Source organism: Sorex araneus, chromosome 2, assembly GCF_027595985.1.
Source record: "Sorex araneus isolate mSorAra2 chromosome 2, mSorAra2.pri, whole genome shotgun sequence".
Taxonomy (NCBI): Eukaryota; Metazoa; Chordata; class Mammalia; order Eulipotyphla; family Soricidae; genus Sorex; species Sorex araneus.
In genome coordinates this window covers 209,046,555-209,068,551 of record NC_073303.1, presented here as the reverse complement: position 1 = coordinate 209,068,551, position 21,997 = coordinate 209,046,555, and the positions used below count along the sequence as shown (strand labels likewise).

General features: G+C 52.3%; 2 protein-coding genes across 2 annotated transcripts in view; both read left to right on the top strand.

Moving 5' to 3' along the window:
* The window catches only part of MYO5A (myosin VA), a 197,433-nt gene extending 189,928 nt beyond the window's left edge, over window positions 1-7,505 (top strand). The window contains exons 38-39 of the mRNA XM_055127854.1: window positions 682-762; window positions 3,031-7,505. Coding sequence (XP_054983829.1) covers window positions 682-762; window positions 3,031-3,183 — 234 coding nt within the window. The 3' untranslated portion in view covers window positions 3,184-7,505. The remainder of the gene's footprint in view (window positions 1-681; window positions 763-3,030) is intronic.
* Window positions 7,506-9,816: 2,311 nt separating this feature from the next.
* MYO5C (myosin VC) overlaps window positions 9,817-21,997 on the top strand; it is a 99,786-nt gene continuing 87,605 nt past the window's right edge. Inside the window, exons 1-3 of the mRNA XM_055124553.1 lie at window positions 9,817-9,947; window positions 16,863-16,973; window positions 20,986-21,151. Of these exons, the coding sequence (XP_054980528.1) occupies window positions 9,921-9,947; window positions 16,863-16,973; window positions 20,986-21,151 (304 nt within the window). The 5' untranslated portion in view covers window positions 9,817-9,920. The remainder of the gene's footprint in view (window positions 9,948-16,862; window positions 16,974-20,985; window positions 21,152-21,997) is intronic.

Below are 21,997 nucleotides of genomic sequence, written 5' to 3'. Positions count from 1 at the left end.
TTGTGGGAGATATTTTTGATAAAGAACGAATAATTCTAACTAGAAAAGAACTTACAGCATAATGGGGAAGAAAGGTATATTCAGCTAGCTTGGCTGCAAGTTTTCTAGCACATTGCGGGAAGGTGTCAGGAGGTGGTAAATGCCATGACTGAATGTTTTTGGAAGTGAATGCGAAAGTCCCATAAGCAGAGCCTTGAATTTGAGGAGTGAGAGAAAAAGGATGACATTTGAAGAAATTTAAATACAAGGTGAGGCATAGTTGTAAAAATATCTCATTTTTGGACTAGAGAGAGAGGACAGAGGAGAGGACCCATACCTTGTGTCCTACCCAGCTTCAATCTCCAGCACTACATAGGGTTCCCCGAGCACAGGCCCTGAGCACTGTCAGCTGTGGCCTAACCCTCCCCCCTGCCCCAGGAAAAAAAAAAAAGACCAAAAATAATCTATTTTTATTTTGTCTATTGATTTCTGTGCTGACTCTTGAACTGTAATTTCACAGCTTCAGAATACACGGGTCCTACGCAGAATATGTGTAGAAAGTAGCTGATGGGTCTCAGGGTGCCGCCCCTGTGGCAGTTAGAGGCAGGGTCCGGGGTGGTCTCTGCTGTGTGATGAATAATTGTATCAGTCATGGTGTGAGTGATAATCTGACGAGAACTCTGACCGTCTCCTCCATCTCAGATCGTCAAAGTGTTGAACTTATACACTCCAGTTAACGAGTTTGAAGAAAGAGTCTCCGTAGCATTTATTCGTACCATCCAGGTAAGCTCTCTCGGGATTTCTTTTTCCCTTTCTTTCTTTTAATTTTTTTTTTAAATTGAATCACTGTGAGATACAGAGTTCCAAAGCTGTTGATGGTCAGGTTTCAGTCATACCGTGTTCCAACACCCGTGTCTCCCCAGGGTGCATTTCCCACCGCCACTGTCCCCGGCTTCCCTCCCGTGACCTTCACCCCAGCCTGTCTTTATGGCAGACTCGATTTCTCTGTCTCTCTCTGTGTGTCTCTCTCTCCTTCCCTCTCTTTCTCTGTCTCTCTCTCCCTCCCTCTCTTTCTTTTTCTCTCCCTCTCTCCCTCTCTCTCTCTCTTTCTCCTCTCCTCTCCTCTCCTCTCCTCTCCTCTCCTCTCCTCTCCTCTCCTCTCTCTCCTCTCTCTCTTCTCTCTCTCCTCTCTCTCTCCTCTTTCTCATTTCCTTGCTCTCGTCTCTCCTGTCTCTCCCCTCCTCTCTCTTTCCTCTCTCCCCTTTTGGGCATTACAGTTTGCAAGACAGATACTGAGAGGTTATCCTGTTTGTCCCTTTACCTATTTTCAGCACACAGTTGTTGTCCAGAGTGACCATTTCCAACTCTCCTTGTCGTGAGGTCCCTTCTCTGTCCCAGCTGCTTCTCCCCAGCTCTTGAGGCGGGCCTGTAGGGATTTCTTTCTCTTTGATTCACCAACCAGTGACTTTTTTTTTTTTTTATAATTTATTTATTTTTAATTAGAGAATCACCGTGAGGGTACAGTTACAGATTTATACACTTTTGTGCTTATACTTCCCTCATACAAAGTTCGGGAACCCATCCCTTCACCACTGCCCATTCTCCACCACCCGTAAACCCGGCGTCCCTCCCACCCTCCCCACTCCCATCTCCCCCCCACCCCACCCTGCCACTGTGGCAGGGCATTCCCTTCTGTTCTCTCTCTCTAATTAGCTGTTGTGGTTTGCAATAAAGGTGTTGAGTGGCCGCTGTGTTCAGTCTCTAGCCCTCATTCAGCCCGCAACTCCTTTCCCCCACATGGCCTTCAACTACAATGTAGTTGGTGATCGCTTCTCTGAGTTGCCCTTTCCCCGGAACGTGAGGCCAGCCGCGAAGCCATGGGGTCAACCTCCTGGTACTTATTTCTACGGTTCTTGGGTATTAGTCTCCCACTCTGATATTCTATATACCATAGATGAGTGCAGTCTTTCTATGTCTGTCTCTCTCTTTCTGACTCATTTCACTCAGCATGAAACTTTTCATGCCCATCCACTTAACTACAAAATTCTTGACTTCCTTTTTTCTAACAGCTGCATAGTATTCCATTGTATAGATGTACCAAAGTTTCCTCAACCAGTCATCCGTTTTGGGGCATTCGGGTTTTTTCCAGATTCTGGCTATTGTAAACAGTGCTGCGATGAACATACATGTGCAGATGTTGTTTCGATTGTACTTTTTTGCCTCTCTGGGATATATTCCCAGCAGTGGTATTGCTGGGTCAAATCAACCAGTGACTTTTGAATGAAGTTTTACAATTTATTTAAGAATGATGAGGTTTGGGGTTTGTTTGTTTGTTTGTTTTGTATTTGCACTTGTTATTTAGAGTTCACTCATTTTAGGGACTGGGAATACAGTCCAGTGGGTAGAGAGCTTGCCATGCACTTGGCAGAACCAGTTTCCACCCCGGGCACCATACGTGGTACCTGAGCCCACCCCCGACCCCAGAGCACAGAGCCAGGCATAGAACCTGAGCACTGATGGGTGTGGCAAAAAAATAAAAATAATAGAAAGAAGTTATTTAAAAAAAATTTTTTTTCATTAGTTTCAAGAGTAGGATATTTGCAGAAAAGCCTGTCTCTGGGGACGGGAGGTGGCTCACAGCCCAGAGTGCATACTCCGAGTGATGGCAGCTCGGGTTCAGCCCCCAGCACCGTGTGTTACCCGGAGTATTAGTGGGAGTATCAATGGGAGCAGTCCATTCATCACCCCGCCGTCTGTCAGATGTGGCCCAAGATGTATGGTGAGCACAGGGGCCGGAGTGGTAGTGCAGTGGGTAGGGCATTTTCCCTTGTATGCAGCTGGCCCGGATTCTGTCCCTGGCATCCGTATGGTCCCCCAGCAGGCCAGAAGTAATTCCTGAGTGCAGAGCCAGGAGTAACCCCTGAGCATTGCCAGGTGTGACCCCCCCCCAAAAAAAATATTTTTTTTAAATAACAAGATGTATGTAAATATATAAATCTACCGATTCAAAGAACTGATGCTCTGTTTTTCTGTTTTGTTTGACCTCCCCAGATGCGGTTAAGAGACAGGAAAGACTCTCCTCAGCTGCTCATGGATGCTAAACACATCTTCCCCGTCACCTTCCCCTTTAACCCGTCCTCTCTGGCGCTGGAGACGATTCAGATTCCAGCCAGCCTGGGCCTGGGGTTCATAACCCGGGTCTGAACAAGATACAAAAACAGACACTGACGATACGTTTCCTGCCTGAAGTAAAACGCATTTCTTTCCAGGGAGATGCCGAGAATATTTTTAAGAGAGCGAGAGTACTGATTACCTTCCATCAAGAGGCCATTAATTGGAAGTCTCCCTAGCATACATTGAGTACCGTGGAAGATTCTAGCTCCTTTTTTCTCTGTTACCTGCATAGCAGTCCTCATCTTGGATCATTTTGACATCCTGAGCTTACATGCCAGTGAATGGTGGACAGGTGGCAGGAAGGAAGAGGGAAAGGTGTCTTCTGCCTGCCTTTATCTGAAATCTTCACCACTGCATTTAAATATTATATTTTTTAAAGAAAACATAGATTCCAGATATGTTGAAATTCAGAACAGATAGGATGGCACCAACAAAAAAAATCCGTCTGTGCTGACATGAAGAATTGAGAGAAAAAAGGCCACTGAGTACATATCAGTTTAGGAAACAATTATGGTGATGAATTGGATCACAAAAGTAAACTGGCAACATGTAAAGCAGTTGGACAAGTAACTTCCTTGCCTGTGTTGCTATGACATAGACGGTTAAAGAGAATATTGGTTTGCTGTATTGCATAGAAGTCCATTATGACCATAGTTTACTGCATATTTTAAATCGCTGCTACATACGATGTTCTTTAAAATGTAATTGATATTGTTAGTAGACACTACAATAGTAAGCTTCTCTTTTAATCAACTTTGTTTACAATTCAATCATATCACAGTTTTAACTGGATTATATGCAAATATCTGCACATTTACCTGCATAGTAGCAGACACTGGAAGGTCACATCGTAGTATTACGAGTGTTCGACACTTAGAGGTACGATTAGACAAGTGGCTGTTGTTAGTGTCATTGGTTACTCAGGACACGTGCGACGCTGATGTCCTCGCTAATATTCCCTACGTGGATGTCACTGTTCCCGGGTACGGTGTACTGTGATCTGACTTATGAGATCTGAATCCTGCAGTACATATTGTCAACCTCGACAAGTTTTATTTCTCTTCATTTATTAAGAATTGTCACTCTCTAGAGAAGAGTATCAGAATATTTATGATTCAGGTTTTGAATTGATTGTCTTATAAATTACGCAAAAGAAAGTGTATAATAAATATGATTTTTTTTTTGGACTTTGCAACTTGTAAGTGTTCTCAGTATCACTAGATACTTTAAACAGCATCATACTCTAGAAATACTTTTAAGAATTCTATAATAGACTAAGATTGCTGAATTTTACTGAGGATTTAGTTTAATAAGACTCAGATTCTGTAAGTGTTCATTATGAAGTTTTCATTAGATATAATCTCCATTTTACCTAGAAATCTTACAAATAAATCTTCTAAGTTGTACACAAGCAAATTGTTACCTTTCATTAGAAACCCTGGTCTGAATTACAATCATCGATTTATATCATTGAACTGTTCAGATGTTTTCTTAGACATGACATTTTACTAAAATATGTGCATTGTATTATTGGAAGTGAGTTTTAAATCAGTTTCAAATCAGATGCAGTTATTAAAAGATAAATATAGTTTGATAGCTTATTTGAGCCTCAAATTACTCAGTTCTATAATAAAAAGGTTAGACTAAACAGATTCTTAAGGTCCCTTCCACCTCTAAAATTCTCTAAATAGTGTTTGAATCCTAAAGAAATGGGCTGCATAGTCTGTAAATTCATTTTTTAGTAGAATGTCCAGTGTCTGGTGCCTATTAATTCTGACGAGTTAGTAAAATATAAAGTCACAAGTTTGCATACTTATAACTTTCTTAAATGTACATGATTCTAGAAAGTTAATCAGTTAAGGTCATTTTTCTTGAGTTGTGTACTATTATTTTTATTTTGGATACATGTATTTGCAGAATCAATCAAAAACACTACTATTCCAATTAGGTCTCATTTCCCAGGCTGCCAGTGTGGTTTTCAGTGAACTTCGACCTCTGTATCCATAGGGTTCACTCCGGATACGTGCCCGTATCCAACACAGACGGAACTTGGGTTGGAGAGCTGGTCCGAGGAGGCAGACAGTGATGGCATAGGCTGAGACCCGGAAATTCCCTTCCGGAGGAGAAAGGCCGTGCGTGCCCTGGATCTTGTTAGACTTCAAACCAGGCCCTGGCAGCTCTCCATCTTGCTCCAGAGAGCTACTCTAGTGCATCTCAGACCTTGCTCCCCGCGCCCCCCCCGCCCCCCCGCAGCCTCTGTTTCAGGGCTGGCCGCACAAAGCTTCTGCTGGTTCTAGGGCTCAGGTGCCTTCTCGGGTCCACCTTCAAGCCCAGATGGAATCTGAATTCACTTCTCTAGTGGCCTGAAGGTCTTTATGCATAGCAGGCATGTTGGATGCCTAAGGCCAGCAAGACTTGGTAAAGGGTCTGTGTATTTGTTTTTGGAGGACACAGCGGTACTCTGGTATCCTCTCGCCCTCTTGAGGACCGCTTGCCCTTCCTTCCCCTCCATTCATGCTTTCTCATCCAGCTTCAAAGACAGCTCCGTGTTCTTCCATCTGCTCTGCCGTCCGTTCACTTTGAATTCCCGTCACCAAATCCTAGATCCACCAGCTGCCCGTCACTGTTCTCTCAAAGCAGTAGACAACGACCCTGACACCCTGACTTCCCCCTCCTCGCCTGCCTACTCACTGAGACCCCCCCCCCCCGCCAGCTGTTGCCCAAGTTTTTGTTCACATTTCTTTTCTGTGCATTCTTTAGTCCTATCCATGGAAAAATCAGAAGCCAGTCTCTCTTCTTGCAGCTGTTCCTATGCTAAGACTTTGATCTGTCGGAGAGTAACCGTAACGAAGAGGGAAGATGCGTGTGGGTCACAACCCAGAGTGGGGTACAGTTCCTTTCCAGGTTTTGAAAATTCCCCACAACCTGACACTTCTTCATCAAGTGCAGAAGCACAAAAGTAGACATTCCAAAGCTAGCTAATACTGTGGATGGACTCTTTCCCTCTCCCCACAGCCCCATTTTCTTCCGTTCTTCAGGATCAAACAGCCAGTAAAAATCAGTTACGGCCCTTCAATCCTCCTGTTGCTTGCTAGTCGTGCGGGAATGGCACGTCCTGTGTGGTGACGCTTTACTTCAGCACACTTTCTATGGATTACCTCATTGTATCCTCACAGCAGCGCCGGGCAGTGGGCACAGGCTGTGAGACCCCCTTGTCGGGAGCCTGAGAGAGAAGGCCAGTGCCTCGACCTCGCAGGCACAATTCTCCCGCCATGTCCTTCCCTTCGGTAGCGGCGGTACCGTGAGCACAAGGCAGGAAGTGGAGAGGTTGTGGGTTCACATTCCTCTACTCCTGGGATGCTCTCAGCCGGCAAGAGATGCTCTTTTTCTTGACCAGTGTTGACAACTGGCATTTGGGGCCAGCGGGTGCCAAGAACCAAATTTTTTTGTGTGACTTTAAAAGAAAGCACCCAGACCCCAGCAGTTTTTTTTTTTTTTCCTGCTTGTCACAGTGACTGGCTAGAACACAGTGACTGGCTAGGTCTGACTTTCACAGTGAATCAGTGCCCCGATACTCTGCATCCTGGCCATTGTCTCATTTATTTAAAAAAAAAAAAAAAAAGTCTCCCAAAAGTTTCAGAGGAAGATCACAACCCACAGCCCTCAGAGGCACTGTTCAGTTGCCTGCTGCTGCAGCCAGGCCTTGGGTGCTCAGGCCAAACCCTTCCCTGACTTGGATCCTGAGCACGGATGAACAGAGCAGCTGCCGGCCCCCTCTGGAGAGCTGACCCGAGAGCAGGGCCTTTGCAAATCAGTCCGTGTTTCACCCCGTAGTCTGCATGCCGCTGCTGTTTCCTTTGGAGCGCGGAGATGTGCTGTGCATGTGTGTGAGAGGCGCTCCACTTTCTGTGCTGCTGTGACCGACGTTCATGGATAAGTGCATTGTAATTTGTTCTCCGGCCATGCTGTGAGGGCCGCCTTAACCCCCCGCTCCCTTTGCTCCTAGAGCTGCCTTATTTTCTCTGGAACCTTCCCTCTGTCAGGGGATGTCTTCATCCCCTTTCTCCAGGTTTTGTGAGGGTTTGGGTTGGATGTGAACTTCAACCACTAATTCCTTTCTTCCTCTCATGCATGATTGTCCCCTTGCTACACCCTTCCCTTTTCTGCTATTTCCCAAAAGTTATTAGAATTCTGAGGCAGCAAGAAATCTCAGAACCAGTGAAATCTGAGCTTTGAGTATTCTGCATTGAGGGACTTTGTGTCACAAGTAATCAAATGAACAGGTGGAAAAAACTGCTGTTAGATTTTTTTGTAAAACAAAAAATATCTTATTTTCCCTTAGTCTTTTTTTTTTTAAAAAAAAAAGAAAAAAGTAAAGAGATCAACTTAAAACCTTTGATAAATATTTTTATTTTTTGCTCCCTATTTGGTGCCAGGAAGTGAGTTCCAGGACCTCACACATGCAAAACATGTGCTTTATCTTTGACCCACATCCCTGGTCTCATAGATGCTCTTTTAAAATAATGTAAGTAAGCGTGGGGCTGGAGCAATAACACAGCAGGGAGGGCGTTTGCCTTGCACGCGGCCGACCCTGGTTCGATTCCCAGCATCCCATATGGTCCCCTGAGCACCGCCAGGAGTAATTCCTGAGTGCAGAACCAGGAGTAACCCCTGTGCACTGTCGGGTTGACCCAAAAAGCAAAAAAAAATAATAGTTTTAAAAAACTAAAATAATGTAAGAACCCAGAGCATAAAAAAGATTAGGCAAAAACAGAACAGAATACTTAAAATTTGAATCCGTTATATCACCCTAAATTAAAGCAACTTAGAGTAGATTTCTCAATAGACCAGGAAGACAAAATAACTGTAAAATATCTGCCCAAATGCATTTTATACATTTTTAATTTTATGATTGACCTCAGTGCAAATATTTATTAATTTAATGGGTATTGTGGGTTTATAAAATGCCTGAAAATAGCCAACATTAGTATCATAAGATTGCTTAAAATATTGGAAAGAAAAAGTGTATGTAATCAATGCTTGGTAGGACGGTATGTTTTCATGCATTTTCAGATAGTAGTTTCAGATAAATTCTTTTTACTGTATGTTATAAAATTCTATTCTCCACTTTAGGCTCTCTGAATGATTCGAAATATTTAATATTTTCCAACAAATGGTGAAATTTTTTTAAGTGTAACTACATATGTTGTAATTTATGGTTCCCTATTATGAATTGTTGTGGACTCTTAGAGTAGTATTGACTTTCTGTGTCCTGAAAAACTTAAATTGCTCTCACAGGGTTGCACAGAAATGAGATCATGACATCTAACATACTGCATTTTAATGATTAACTTTGTTAATTTACTAAAATTGATATACCTTTCAATGACAGTGAAATTGAACCTTGTGATTTTTCCACTGGTTTTCCTTCTTGAGTCGGAAAAAGGAAAAGATCTTTATAGAAAAGTCTGAGATAGTTAATTTTTGAAAAGTTCTTAGGTGAAATAGTCTCTCACCCATTATAACAGAAGCAGAAAGGCTGAGAAGTGAAAGTTTTAGTCAACTCTGGTTTTAAACTGAACCCACCAAAGCATCTCTCATGTGGAATTTAAAAAAAAAAAGTTCATATTTCACCTCAGTAAGAGCCTTTAAAACTTGGGTTTTCACTTGACATCAGTTAGTACTCAGATGAAAACCAAGACAATATCAGATGGACATTTACACTCTAAATTTGTAGTTATCTAATGTCTTAATGTCTTAGTAAATGTGTGTCATTAATGCTGTATTCTAGCTGTTATAGGAAATTGTTCAAATAAAGATGTGAATATAAAGGATCTTTGTTAATGTTTTATAATAAGTCCATGAAACATGCAACATAAATGTACATTCTACGCTATAAAACATACCCTCAGTCTTTTTCATTGGTTTTGTTGGGGATTTTTTCCTTGTTTTTCTGTTTTATTGATCTCTGATCATTATTATTTCCTTTTGCCGTTTGCTATGAGTTCGGTTTTGTGTTTCCCTGAGGTTTTTTAATTGTTGACTTGAAACATGTCATCTTTTCTAATAGAAAAGTCGTTTGAAGCTGTCGATTTCCTTCCCTGACTGACTTTAGCTAGATCCCACAAACCTATATGTAAGGGTTTTTGTTTCATTCTCATTATAAATATTTTTTAGTATTTACAGTTGTCAATGAAAATACAACGTTCAGACTACATCATCAGTGAAGCCTTTGAAGAGAAGACGTTCCCTTTCTCTTCAAGAGCATATAATAAAGCGGAGCACATTGCTTCTGTCGGTGGCAATATTTCATTCTGTACAGGTGTCCTCTCCATTCCTTACCCTAATTTTTATTATTTTTCTTCTGTCTACTTTGATTTCATCTTCCCTCCTAGTTTAGCTTCTTGAGGCGAAATCTTTCGATTTGGGGGCTTCCTTTTAGTCTGATTCACGCATCCTACACCACATTTCCCTGCATCCCGCCTCTCCTCCCTCCAGCGGGCTCCGGGCGGCGCGGCAGGTGAGCCCCGGGACTCACCTGGTGGGCGCGGGCCGAGGGGGCGGTGCCGCGGCCGTGTCTAGCCAATAGGGGCGCGAGGAGCGCGCCGGGCCGACCAATGGGGCCGTCCTCCGCTGCGGGCGCGGCCCGGGGACGTTGGGGACCGGCGGGGAACCCGGGGCCGGACGCCGCTGCCCTCTGCGCCTGCGCGCCCGCGAGCCCCCGGCGCGGACACGCGCGGACACGCGCGGCCCGGCCTGCGGCGCCCATGGCGGTGGCCGAGCTGTACACGCAGGTAGGCAGGTGACCCGCGGGCCGGGCGCGCGGGGAGACGGTGGGGCCGTCCTGTGCCCCCCAGGCCCGGACAGCGGCGCGCGGGGACACGCGCGCGGGTCCGGGCCCCGGCGGCCGAGTGGGCAGCAGCCGCCCCGCCTCGCGCCGCCGTGGGCCCCTGGGTGCACGTGCGAGCCGGCCCGAAATCAGGCGCCGGGCAGCGCGGGAGTCAGGAGCCCCCCGGCCCCCGCCGGGCTCGGGCCGGTCCCGGCTGTGCCAGGCCCGGCGCCCGTGTTGGCACCCACTTGATGCCCACTGGGCGCTCAGGTCCTGGGGCACCTTCAGGCTCTTACATGTGCTTGGTTTTAGGAGTGACTGCGCAGGCCCGCCGACCTCGGGGGTGCCTTCTAGCCGCCCCTCCCGGAGGGTCCCACCCCTTCCTCCCAAGGGACCCCCGGTCCCACCCCGATCTCAGTGGCCAATGCCGGGTGTGGGGGGGGTCAGTTATTTGGAAAGAATCTGAAAAGTATTGGTAGTCCCTTTTGAAAGATCAAAAAATTTAGAAGTCCTCCTTAAAGTATTCAGATGTGTGAGAGTGGGAATCACACACTTTTCTTGATACATGCTCTTGTTTTATATATATACATATATATATATACATATACATGTTTTATATATATATTAACTTCTTCCTAGCACAGTGGGTAGGGCATTTGCCTTGCATTCGATTCCTCCGCCCCTCTCCAAGAGCCCGGTAAGCTACCGAGAATATCCCGCCCGCATGCCAGAGCCTGGCAAGCTCCCTGTGGCATATCCGATATGCCAAACACAGTAACAAGTCTTGCCATGGAGACATTACTGGTGCCTGCTCGAGCAAATCGATGAGCAACGGGATGACAGTGACAGTGACATATGTGTGTGTATATACACATGTATATTTGGTTTGGGGGCCACACCCAGCAATGCTCAGGGGTTACTCCTAGCTGTGTACTCAGGAATTGCTCCTGGCGGTGCTCACAGTACCATATGGCTTGCTGGAAACGGAACCCAATTGGTCATTGTAAAGCAAGAGCCCTGCCCGCTGTACTTTCACTCCAGCCCCTTGCTTTATATTCTAACAAACTCCCCCCACCCACCTACCCACCGCCCTAGATGTACTCAACAGAAATAACCGTTGGTTTAAGTGGTGTAAGCAGATATTTTTCTTCTTCAATTGGTACACGGACAGTTCAGTCGAACAGTTTTCCTCTCTACAGCTAGGGCTCTAAATGCACGTTGGATTGGGGCTGGAGCGATAGCACAGCAGGGAGGGCGTTTGCCTTGCAATCGGCCGACCCGGGTTCGATTCCCAGCATCCCATATGGTCCCCTGAGCACCGCCAGGAGTGATTCCTGAGTGCATGAGCCAGGAGTAACCCCTGCGCATTGCCAGGTGTGACCCAAAAAAGCAAAATAAATAAATAAATGCACGTTGGATTGCTCTAGAGCAAAGCGCTATTATCTCACCAATGAGCACATGAGTTGTCAGAAATCTGAAGGTGTGTCTTCATCGCACTGGGGACAAAGGAGAATTGCAGGCAAGGCCATTCTTGGAAGGTGGTGAGTGTGGAGGGCAGAGCAGGTTCTTGGCGATCGACCCATCTTAATCTTCCCGGAAGCTCGGGGCTGTGAGCCGTCATATGATCAGGAGTCTCTTGTTACACAGCGTAAATCCCGTCCAGATACCGGGCACAGTGCGGGGAATCTGCGGATGTGCAGAGTCTACAGGAAATTGCGGACGGACTGACTCAGAGGCACCAGGCCAGATGCAATAACGCCCGTGCCCCGAGCCCACCTCTTTCCAGGCAGTCACTTGACCCCCATATTATACCCCCATGAGAGGCGGAAATCCCCCCAGTAGTGTAGCATCTGTTTAGGTTGTACAGAGCATGTTAAGAGGGTTGGTTTGAGGGGCTGGAGCGATAGCACAGAGGGTAGGGCATTTCCCTTGCAATCGGCCGACCCGGGTTCGATTCCCAGCATCCCATAGGGTCCTCTGAGCACTGCCAGGGGTGATTCCTGAGTGCAGAGACAGGAGTAACCCCTGTGCATCGCCGGGTGTGACCCAAAAAGCAAAAGAAAAAAAAAGAGGGTTGGTTTGGTTGGTGCTTGGTGCTTGGTGGTGCTCAGGGCTTACTCCTTGCTCTGTGCTCAGGGAGGCTCCGGAGTACCAGACATGGTGCTGGGAACCCAATCCCGGTCGGCCACAGGCGAGGCAGGCTCTCTCTCCAGCCCAAGCTTTTTGTCTAAGCCCTTCCTCTCACCCGGCCTCACCCTGTTGCCAGACCTGTGTCCCTCTGTCAGGAATGACAGCAACCGGGACATGACACGGGTGGAAGATGGGAGTTGGCACACGTATGACTGAGACCCAGTCACGAGCAGTTTCGGGATGCTCTCTCTCACGGCGAGTCGATTCTTTTAAAAATTAAAATTAAAAAAAAAAAAGAATGCCAGCGCCTGCAAGGGCTTAACTCAAGTTCACGGAGCTAACATTTTGTCAGACCTTTGACAAACATCTTGTCCTTCATGAAATAGACACTTATTTAGAGTTTCCTGAGGAGGACCCTCAGGCTCGTGAGAGGTTCGGGAAGTTTTTTTTTGTGCTGGTTTTTGTGTGTGTGTGTGTCTTTTTTTTTTTTTTTTTTGGTTTTTGGGCCACACCCGGCGATGCACAGGGGTTACTCCTGGCTCTTCACTCAGGAATTACCCCTGGCGGTGCTCAGGGGACCATATGGGATGCTGGGATTAGAACCGGGGTTGGCCGTGTGCAAGGCAAACGCCCTCCCCGCTGTGCTATCGCTCCAGCCCGGTTTTTGTGTTTTTAAGGGGTTGCTTTGCCTCAGGGGATTTGCTGAGTGAGAAATGACACCTGTGGGTCCATCTGCTGCCTGTCTAGGGGGGCTGGAGGTGCCTGCGGGCCCGAGGGCGGGCAGAGGCCTGTTTGGGCTCCAGCCCTTCAGCTGCAGCTGTAGCACAGGCCTGAGGGACTGCAGGGTCCTGTGATCCGGGGTCCTGCTTGGGTTCAGGGGGGCTGCCCCCGAGAGGCGCCTTCCTGCTGGTTGCTCCCCCTCCCCTGCTGAGCAGGTTTGAAAAAGAAAAAAAAAATAGGAGCTGTGAGAGAGAATCTGTGTGTCTTCATCTGGTGCGCCCGGCGGAGTGGGGATTGCAAGTCCCTCGGGGCTTATGGTGCCCGAGTCATGAGCTCACTGTGCCGGGTTCCAGGAACTCTGACGGAGGCTCCGGAAAGCCAGATGCCAGCTGGCCAGAAACCAGGGGAGGGCACAGAGAAGGCTGAAGAGGAAGTTGTGCAGCCAGCCTGAGGTGGAGCGTGGCAGGGAAAGTGTCACAAGGGAGGAACAGGTGACTGCTGGCCCCTGGAGACAGCTCTGGGGTGAAGGGGGGAGAGGCGGGGGGCCGGGTCTCCGCGCCTGTGCTGAAGCTGGCTGGACAAACCCCTCTGAAGGCAGCCGGGAAGAGGCTGCTCTCGGGCCTGACCACCTGACGCTGTGTTTCTGGGACGTCCACCCCCAGGAGTCTTTGTCCCCCCCCCATGCCTCCGAGGGCTTGGAGGGCGTCCAGGTGTGAGTGAGGCCCGGGGTTAGTTCCCGTTGGGGTCTGTGGGTTAAGGCTGCAGGGTGGAGGCAGAGAGAGCGGCCAGGTGGGTGTATCTTGGCACCGGTGAGCCGCCTGCTGTTTACCTTCCAGGCTGGGCCCCTGCCGTGGCACCTGCTGGCCGAGGCAGCAGCCGTGGCCCCGATCACCTGAGCTGGACAGTCCAGGCAGTGGTTGCGCCAGAGGCCACAGCCGCCCAGTCCGCACACGCTGGGCCGCTCGCCACTTGCTCAGCCTTCAGCTGGACGGGACCAGCCGGCTCCCGTGTTTGATTGCTCCCCCGGCCAGGGGTGGGTGACCGACCTCTCTGGGCTGGGTGTGAGGCCCAGTAGGAGACAAGGCCGGGCGCTGTGCTTCTCACGGCCCAGGCTACTGCGGGAGAACCTTCGGGGCGTACCCGAGCCCCCGTTCCACGCCCACCAAAGCTTCTGCATTTCTGCCCATGTTCAGGAGTGTGCAGCCGCCACCCGCTGGGGCAGCTCGCTGCAGCCCGGAAGGGCTTTGGCAGACACCTTTGAGCGGACCCGCGCCACAGACCCTTCAGTTCTGAACTTCTTAGTGAGCCTGTTTTGCTTTTTTAATTTTTTTTTTAATTGAATAACCATGAGATAGAACAAAGCTGTTCGTGATCGGGTTTCAGTCCTACAGTGTTCCAGCACCCACCAGCCCACCACGGTACATTTCCCAGCACCAGTGGCCCCGGGTTCCCGCCCCCCATCACCCACTCACCCCCTAGCCTGCCTCTGGGGCAGGTGCTCGCTCTTTCTCTCTCTGTCTCTGTCTCTCTCTCTCTCTCACTGTGAACTTTTTGCTAGGTTGTGATTTTCTGGAAATGGTTTGAGTTTTACGGGGTTGCTATTAGAATAGAAACCCCATGGGGCTAGAGCGATAGCACAGCGGCACAGCGGGTAGGGCATTTGCCTTGCACGCAGCCGACTCAGGTTTGATTCCCAGCATCCAATATGGTCCCCTGAGCACCGCCAGGAGTAATTTCTGAGTGCAGAGCCAGGAGTAACCCCTGTGCATCGCTGGGTATGACCCAAAAAAGCAAAAAATAGAGAGAAAAAAAAAGAATAGAAACCCCGAGGTAAGAAATGGCAGCCCAGGACAGGACGGGTGTGTGTGTGTGTGTGTGTGTGTATGTGTGTGTGTGTGTGTCTGTGTCTGTGTCTGTGTCTGTGTGTCTGTGTATGACGTGGGTCTGTGTTTCTAAGGCCCCATCTACCTCATCACCTGCGGGCATGTATCTTGCCAGTCAGTCACTCGCCAGAGGTTTTTTTTTTTTTCAAAGTTTTTTTTAAAATTTATTTATTTTTAATTAGTGAATCACCATGAGGGTACAGTTACAGATTTATACACTTTTGTGCTCATGTTTCCCTCATACAAAGTTCGAGAACCCATCCCTTCACCAGTGCCCATTCTCCACCACCCGTAAACCCAGCGTCCCTCCCACCCTCCCCAATCCCATCTCCCCCCACCCCACCCTGCCACTGTGGCAGGGCATTCCCTTCTGTTCTCTCCCTCTAATTAGCTATTGTGGTTTGCAATAAAGGTGTTGAGTGGCCGCTGTGCTCAGTCTCTAGCCCTCATTCAGCCCGCAACTCCCTTCCCCCACATGGCCTTCGACTACAATGTAGTTGGTGATCGCTTCTCTGAGTTGCCCTTTCCCCGGAACGTGAGGCCAGCCTCAAAGCCATGGAGTCAACCTCCTGGTACTTATTTCTACAGTTCTTGGGTGTTAGTTTCCCACTCTGTTATTCTATATTCCACAGATGAGCAGTCACTCGCCAGAGGTTTAGGTGCCACATGCTGAAGTCACATTTGACCGTGACGTTTGCGCTGTCACTCCTGCGGCATTAGGAACTCACAAAGCACGGCATGTTGCTGGGGGCCGCTCGGCCTCCATGGCTCCATCTGGACCGAGGATTCTGGCCAGTGGAGCCTTGGCATTCAGGAGCTCCCCTTGGGACACCCCCGCATCTCCCTGCGGCAGTTCCCCAGTACTTGTTCCTCACTGCGGCAGGTATTTCCCAGTCCTCCGTGTCCCCAGGGGAGTGTCCTTTTGTCAGAGATCACTGACAGCTGACCTGGAGCAGGGTGGCTGCGTAGGAAGCCGTGCTGACTGAGCAGAGACACCGTTCCTCTTAGCTGCCCGTTCCCCCGACGCACACGTGGCAGGTGTTAGCAGGTGCTCTGGGGACCAGACGGATGACCTAATGAGCCCCCGGATGACCACAGGAGACTGGAAACGTGCAGTTTGTGCGGGAGAGCAAAAGTAGCCCTGTGTGAGGCTGGGGGAGAAAAAGGAGCGAGCTTGGGGCTGGAGTGATAGCACAGCGGGGAGGGCGTTTGCCTTGCACGCGGCCAACCCGGGTTCAAATCCCAGCATCCCATATGGTCTCCCGAGCACCGCCAGGGTGATTCCTGAGTGCAGAGCCAGGAGTAACACCTGGGCATCGCCGGGTGTGACCCAAAAAGCCAAAAAAAAAAGAAAGAAAGAGGAGCAAGCCAGGTCCTGTGATGACAGCCGCAGGCCTACGGCCGGGGCACACTCGTCAGTGCTCAGAGCTGACTCCTGGCTCTGCACTCAGGGGTCACTCCTGGCACTGCTCAGGGAACCACATGCTCCACCAGGGGTAAAGCAGGTGAGCTGCGAGCAAGTCAAGTGCCATCCCCCGCCAGGACCCTTTGTCTTTATTTTTTTGCTTTTTGGGTCACACCTGGCGATGCACAGGGGTTACTCCTGGCTCTGCACTCAGGAATCACCCCTGGCGGTGCTTAGAGGACCCTATGGGATGCTGGGAATCGAACCCGGGTCGGCCACGTGCAAGGCAAACACCCTCCCCGCTGTGCTATTGCTCCAGTCCCAGGACCCTTCGTCTTTATCCTGAGCAGTGTCCAGGTGTTGCAGGTGAAGTCTGAGGGCAGCCCCACTCTCCCCCGCGTGCGTGAGAGTAGCCGTGTGCACCCGTCCGGGCCGGTCCACCCACAGGACGCAGACCCGGTGCCTAGCAACCAGCTTTCCTTCCCGCCGCCTCGGAGCTCGGGCAGTTGCAAGGCGGCTGTGGGATCGGCTTCCCCTGAGCCTCTGCAGGGAAAGAAACCAGAGTTATCTGCTTCCTCCCAGCCATGCGGAGCACCGGAACTGCGGCATGGGCCGCAAGCCCCGTCTGCGGTGCCTCATGAAGACAGCAGCCACCAGGGCTCCGGGACACACGCGCGTGTCTTGGCGGCGGTGTTTTGCCCGTGCCGTGCTGAACCTAAGCCTGTCTCGTTCTCTTGGTCAGTACAACAGGGTCTGGATCCATGACGCCGAGGAGGTCTGGAAGTCGGCGGAGATAGCGAAGGACTACAGGGTCGGGGACCGCGTGCTGCGACTCCGGCTGGAGGATGGCACGGTGAGAGTCCCCGCTGCTCAGAGCGGCCGAGGCGTGATGGGGGTGGGGGGCCCAGGGGGGTTGCCGAGGGAGCAGCCAGAGTAGCCCGAGGTTCAGGAGCACGGGGGTGTGTTGGCACCAGGCCCCCCTCTCCCCTCTTCCTCCAGTCCCAGCCGTGCCCGTGCTGCCCTCTGTCGCGCTGTCGTCCCGTCCAGTAACGTCTCCATGGTGAGACTTGTTGTCACTGTTTTTGCCATATGGAATACGCCACAGGGAGCTTGCCAGGCTCTGCCGTGCAGGCTTGATACTCTCGGTAGCTTGCTGGGCTCTCCGAGAGGGACAAAGGAATCGAACCTGGGTCGGCTGCATGCAAGGCAAACGCCCTACCCGCTGTGCTATCCCTCCAGTCCATCCAGTGCTGCCCTCTGTGAAAATAATCTTCCATCTTGTGCCCACCAGGACCCCCCCCTCTCTCTCTTTTGCTTATTGGGTCACACCCGGCGATGCACAGGGGTTCCTCCTGGCTCTGCACTCAGGAATTACCCCTGGCGATGCTCAGAGGACCATATGGGATGCTGGGAATCGAACCCGGTTTGGCCTCGTGCAAGGCAAACACCCTACCCGCTGTGCTACCGCTCCAGCCCCCAGGCCCCTCTCTTGTTACTGGGGACAGATGCCATTCGCGTGACATGGTGACTGTCAGGGGTGATGTGCAAGGTGGGCCGTGAGAGATGAGACTGGGCAGCTGGCTGCCCACTGGACAGGCCGTGCTCACGAGCAGCTACTCTCCGTCCACCCGGCTTTCACGCCCGGCCTTGGGCATCTTGGCTTTGACATGGCACCTCTTCTGACTCCTCTTTGCTACCTCCCGGGGTCCCTCTGCGGCTGCACACTGTCCCCTTCTCACTGCGGGCACCATGGCGATAGGAAGGAGTGTGAGGAGTCACAGCGAGGGCGGCCTCTCCTTTTCCAGGGCCCAGTACCTGAGTACGGTACTCAGAGGCGTCCCACCCCGTGACGGTTCCCGGAGTGGTCTGGGGCCTTCACACAGTTGTCCGAATGCTGGCGTTCCCGGGACCTGGGTGCAGTGTCTGTGGGGACTGTCCTGGCCTGGGGGGGACTGTCCAGAGACGGGCGGTGACCGGGGCCAGGAGGAACACGCCCACCAGAACCAGACTGTCCCGGATCCGGATTCTTCCCGGCCACTGGCAAGACTGTGGCTTCCTCAGGTGCCCCGTGCCGTCACCGCCGGGGTGACCTTGGGGCGCAAGTGAGATCATCCACGCATGGCTGGAATCTGGGGAGCGGCCCTGGGAGGGGCGCACTGCTGCCTCCAGGGCTTCTTTCCTCCCCGCCGCTCACCCGCCCCTCCCCTGCACGGAGGGGTTTTCTTTGGACGCCGTTGCCGTCCCGGCCAGGTAACGCTGCAGCCCTAGTTTGCCGCTTCATAATAACGTAAGCGGGGCTTCAGGGGGGCCAGTCTCACCTTGGGCTACTGTCCAGGACGGAGGGGGGAGGCGGGGAGAGCAGCTGGCACCACCTTAACCCTCTGGCTAAAGCTGACGGCAGAGCCTGCCGGGTGCCAGGAACCGTGGCCTCCGCCGCCAGCTGCCTGTGTGTGACCTCGGTTTCTGCCCCTGACCCCCCTCCCCTGCTCACGCGTGCACGGGCCCACGGCGCGGAACTGGAGGAGGAGGCGGTTGGCTGGGAATGGAAACTCCCAGCCGGGGAACAGTGAGCACTGGGTGTGAGCAGCCCGCGTCCTGATTTTATCCTTACATAAAAAGGAGTGTAGGTTGGGGTATAGGGCCACCTGGTAGCAGCAGAGCCAGCTTGTGCTCTCGACGCTCACCCTGGGTCCTGGGTGGTTGCCAGCGACTTCCCCTGGGCAGTGCTCCCCTTGCTGCCGGGCGCCCGCCGTGGTGGCCCCGAGACCCCTGAGCACAGGTCCCAGGCCCAGCCCGAGCCAGCTCGTGCCTCGCTGCGCCAGCTCGGCTCTGCCCTTGCTGGGGCCGCTGCGGGGGCTCAGAAGGGACAGCAGGCCCCTCTGCGAGCCCCCGGACCAGCCCTCCAGCAAGGGCAGCGGGGAGAGCGGAAGGGAAGCAGACGCGCGGGGACCCGGGTCACAGCCCCTGGCAGCCATGAGTGACAGGACCGGGAGTGACCGGGCAGCAGCGAGGCCTTCTGATGACTTTAGGCCCAGGGCCCAGCTGGGCGAGTGGCCAGCCCAGGGCTTTGTGTCCCTCCCCCAGGAGCTTCTCCCTCAGCACCAGAGGGCCCCGGGCAGGGCTCTGGGCCAGAGCAGCCCGTGACGGGGTGAGGGGGCCCTCGGCGGGAGCCTGTGGCCTCCGACCATGGGGAGCTGCGGGGAGACGCCCCTGGGCCCAGAGGCCGTGTGGTCCTGTGTGGTCTATGGGGTCTGTGTGATCCTCTCTGGTCTGTGTGGTCCCGTGTGGCCTGTGTGATCCTGTGTGGTCCTCTCTGGTCTGTGTGGTCCTATGCAGCCCTGTGTGGCCTGCGTGGTCTGTGTGGCTTTTGGTCTGTGTGGTCTCCGTGGTCTGTGTGTCTCTGTGATCTGTGGTCCATGTGGCCTATGACTCTGTGGTCCATGTAGCCTGTGGTCTCTGTGGTCTGAGTGGCCTGTGGTCTCTGTAGTCTGTGTCTCTGTGGTCTCTGTGGTCTGAGTGGTCTCTGTGGTCTGAGTGGCCTGTGGTCTCTGTGGTCTGTGGCCTGTGGTCTCTGTGGCCTGTGGTCTCTGTGGCCTGTGGTCTCTGTGGTCTGTGGTCTCTGTGGTCTGAGTGGCCTGTGGTCTCTGTGGTCTGTGGCCTGTGGTCTCTGTGGCCTGTGGTCTCTGTGGCCTGTGGTCTCTGTGGTCTGTGGTCTCTGTGGTCTGAGTGGCCTGTGGTCTCTGTGGTCTATGTCTCTGTGGTCTCTGTGGTCTGAGTGGCCTGTGGTCTCTGTGGTCTCTGTGGTCTCTGTGGTCTGAGTGGCCTGTGGTCTCTGTGGTCTGTGGTCTCTGCAGTCTCTGTGGTCTCTGTGGTCTCTGTGGCCTGTGGTCTCTATGGTCTCTGTGGTCTCTGTGATCTCTGTGGTTTCTGCAGTCTCTGTGGTCTCTGTGGTCTGTGGGTCTGTGGCCTGTGGTCTCTGTGGTCTGAGTGGCCTGTGGTCCTTATCAGACACTGCCCAGCAACAAGCGTGTCCCTCTTCTGCAGCCCTTTGCCAACCTGTATCTTTGTTTGACTTTTGGGTTTGGGATTTGGACCCTGTGCTCCCACGAGCCCAGCCCTCTCCACTGAGCCGCATCCCCAGGCCCGGGTCTCAGCCCCCGGGGTGACGTGGGTCCTGGTGTCTTGTTCAAAGAGGCACGCCACGGGCTCAGCGTCTACGCTGCCAGGAGGAGCTCGGGCTGTGCTGTCCCCGAGCGTGGCCCGGGGATGGGGCGTCCGGGTCCCAGCCTCCTGGGTGCCCTGTGGCCCCACGGAGGCGTCTGCGCCTCTGACCATCACCCGTCTTTACAGGTGAGCGCAGGTAATGCGCCCCGGGCACTGGGTCCTCTTCCCCTAAGCCTCAGCGCCAAAGATGAGTCTCCCACTGCCGCACACGGCTGCTTCCCAGGACCCGTCACCGTGATGCCGGCGAAGGGGCCGGCTGAGGGCGGCTCGGACGGAGAACGGGTTCCGCAGGCACCGGAGTGCTGCTCTCACCCTCACACCTTCCGTGCTGAACCCCCCGCCCCCCCCACCTTCCCGGACCTTCCCCTTCTTCGCTGCGGCTGTGTGGCTGGGTGTCCCACACGTGCCTGGCCGTACGGTGGCCGCAGAGCCTCAGACGCTCTCCAGGGCCCCTCTCTGCAGTGGGCTCGAGCGGCCCGGAGTGGCCCCCTGGGCAGGGCCCGTGTCTGCAGCCTGGAACCGGCTTCAGCGCAGGCAGCAGCCCCGGGACCCGAACTTGGACTCGCAAAGCAGGTGCTCCCCGCCCCAAGCTGTTCCCCAGATCTGTTCTTCCGAGAACTCTCCTCTCGTCTCGTCCCCAGGAGCTGGATTACCCCGTTGGCCCGGGCGCGCTGCCTCCCCTCCGGAACCCCGACATCCTCGTGGGCGAGAACGACCTCACGGCCCTCAGCTACCTGCACGAGCCTGCAGTGCTGCACAATCTCAGAGTCCGCTTTGCAGAGTCCAAACTCATCTACACCTACAGCGGTGAGGAGGGGGTGCCGGGAGGGCCGGCAGGATCCTGGGGCCTCGTGCTTGCGATCCGGACCCTTACGGTTAGAGACGTTGCCTTCTGTGTCACACCCCATGTGTCCCCCGCATTTCTGCACAAAGGCGCAGAGAGATGGGCCAGGGGCGTGGCTCGCTGGCCGAGCACCTGCCGTGTGTGTGAGGTCAGGAGTTTTTTCCCTGGGTACCGTCAGATATTGGCTAGTATGACCCCAGCAGTGCCACTGGAGTCCCTGTTCACCTCAGCCGTGTGTGAGACCCCCAGATATTGCAAAAACAGCAGTAAACAGCAGGGTGCAGGGGAGAAGGAGACGTAAAAGGAAGAGACTGTTAACACTGTTGTCCCGTTGCTCATCGATTTGCTCGAGCGGACCAGTACTGTCTCCATGGTGAGACATGTTGTTACTGTTTTTGGCATATCGAATACGCCACGGGGAGCTTGCCAGGTTCTGCCATGCGGGTGGAATACTCTCGGTAGCTCTCCGAGAAGGACAGAGGAATAATCGAACCCAGGTCGGCTGCATGCAAGGCAAACGCCCTCCCGTTGTGCTATTGCTCCAGTCCCGAAGGAAAAAAAAATAGAAAGAAAGAAACATGTTCTTTTTAAGAATGTTTTGATCTTCTATAATTTCATAAAAGGAAATGTCGGAAGAGGGAGAAGCATCAACAGAGTGAGACTGCTGAGAAGAGCATAGAGGCAGGGGACTGTAGAGATAGTATAGTGGGCAAAGTGCTTGCCTTTCGCACAGCCAACCCTGGTTTGATCCCTTGAACCTGAGCACCACTAGGTGTGCAGCCCACCCCCCCCGAAAAATAATAGATAAA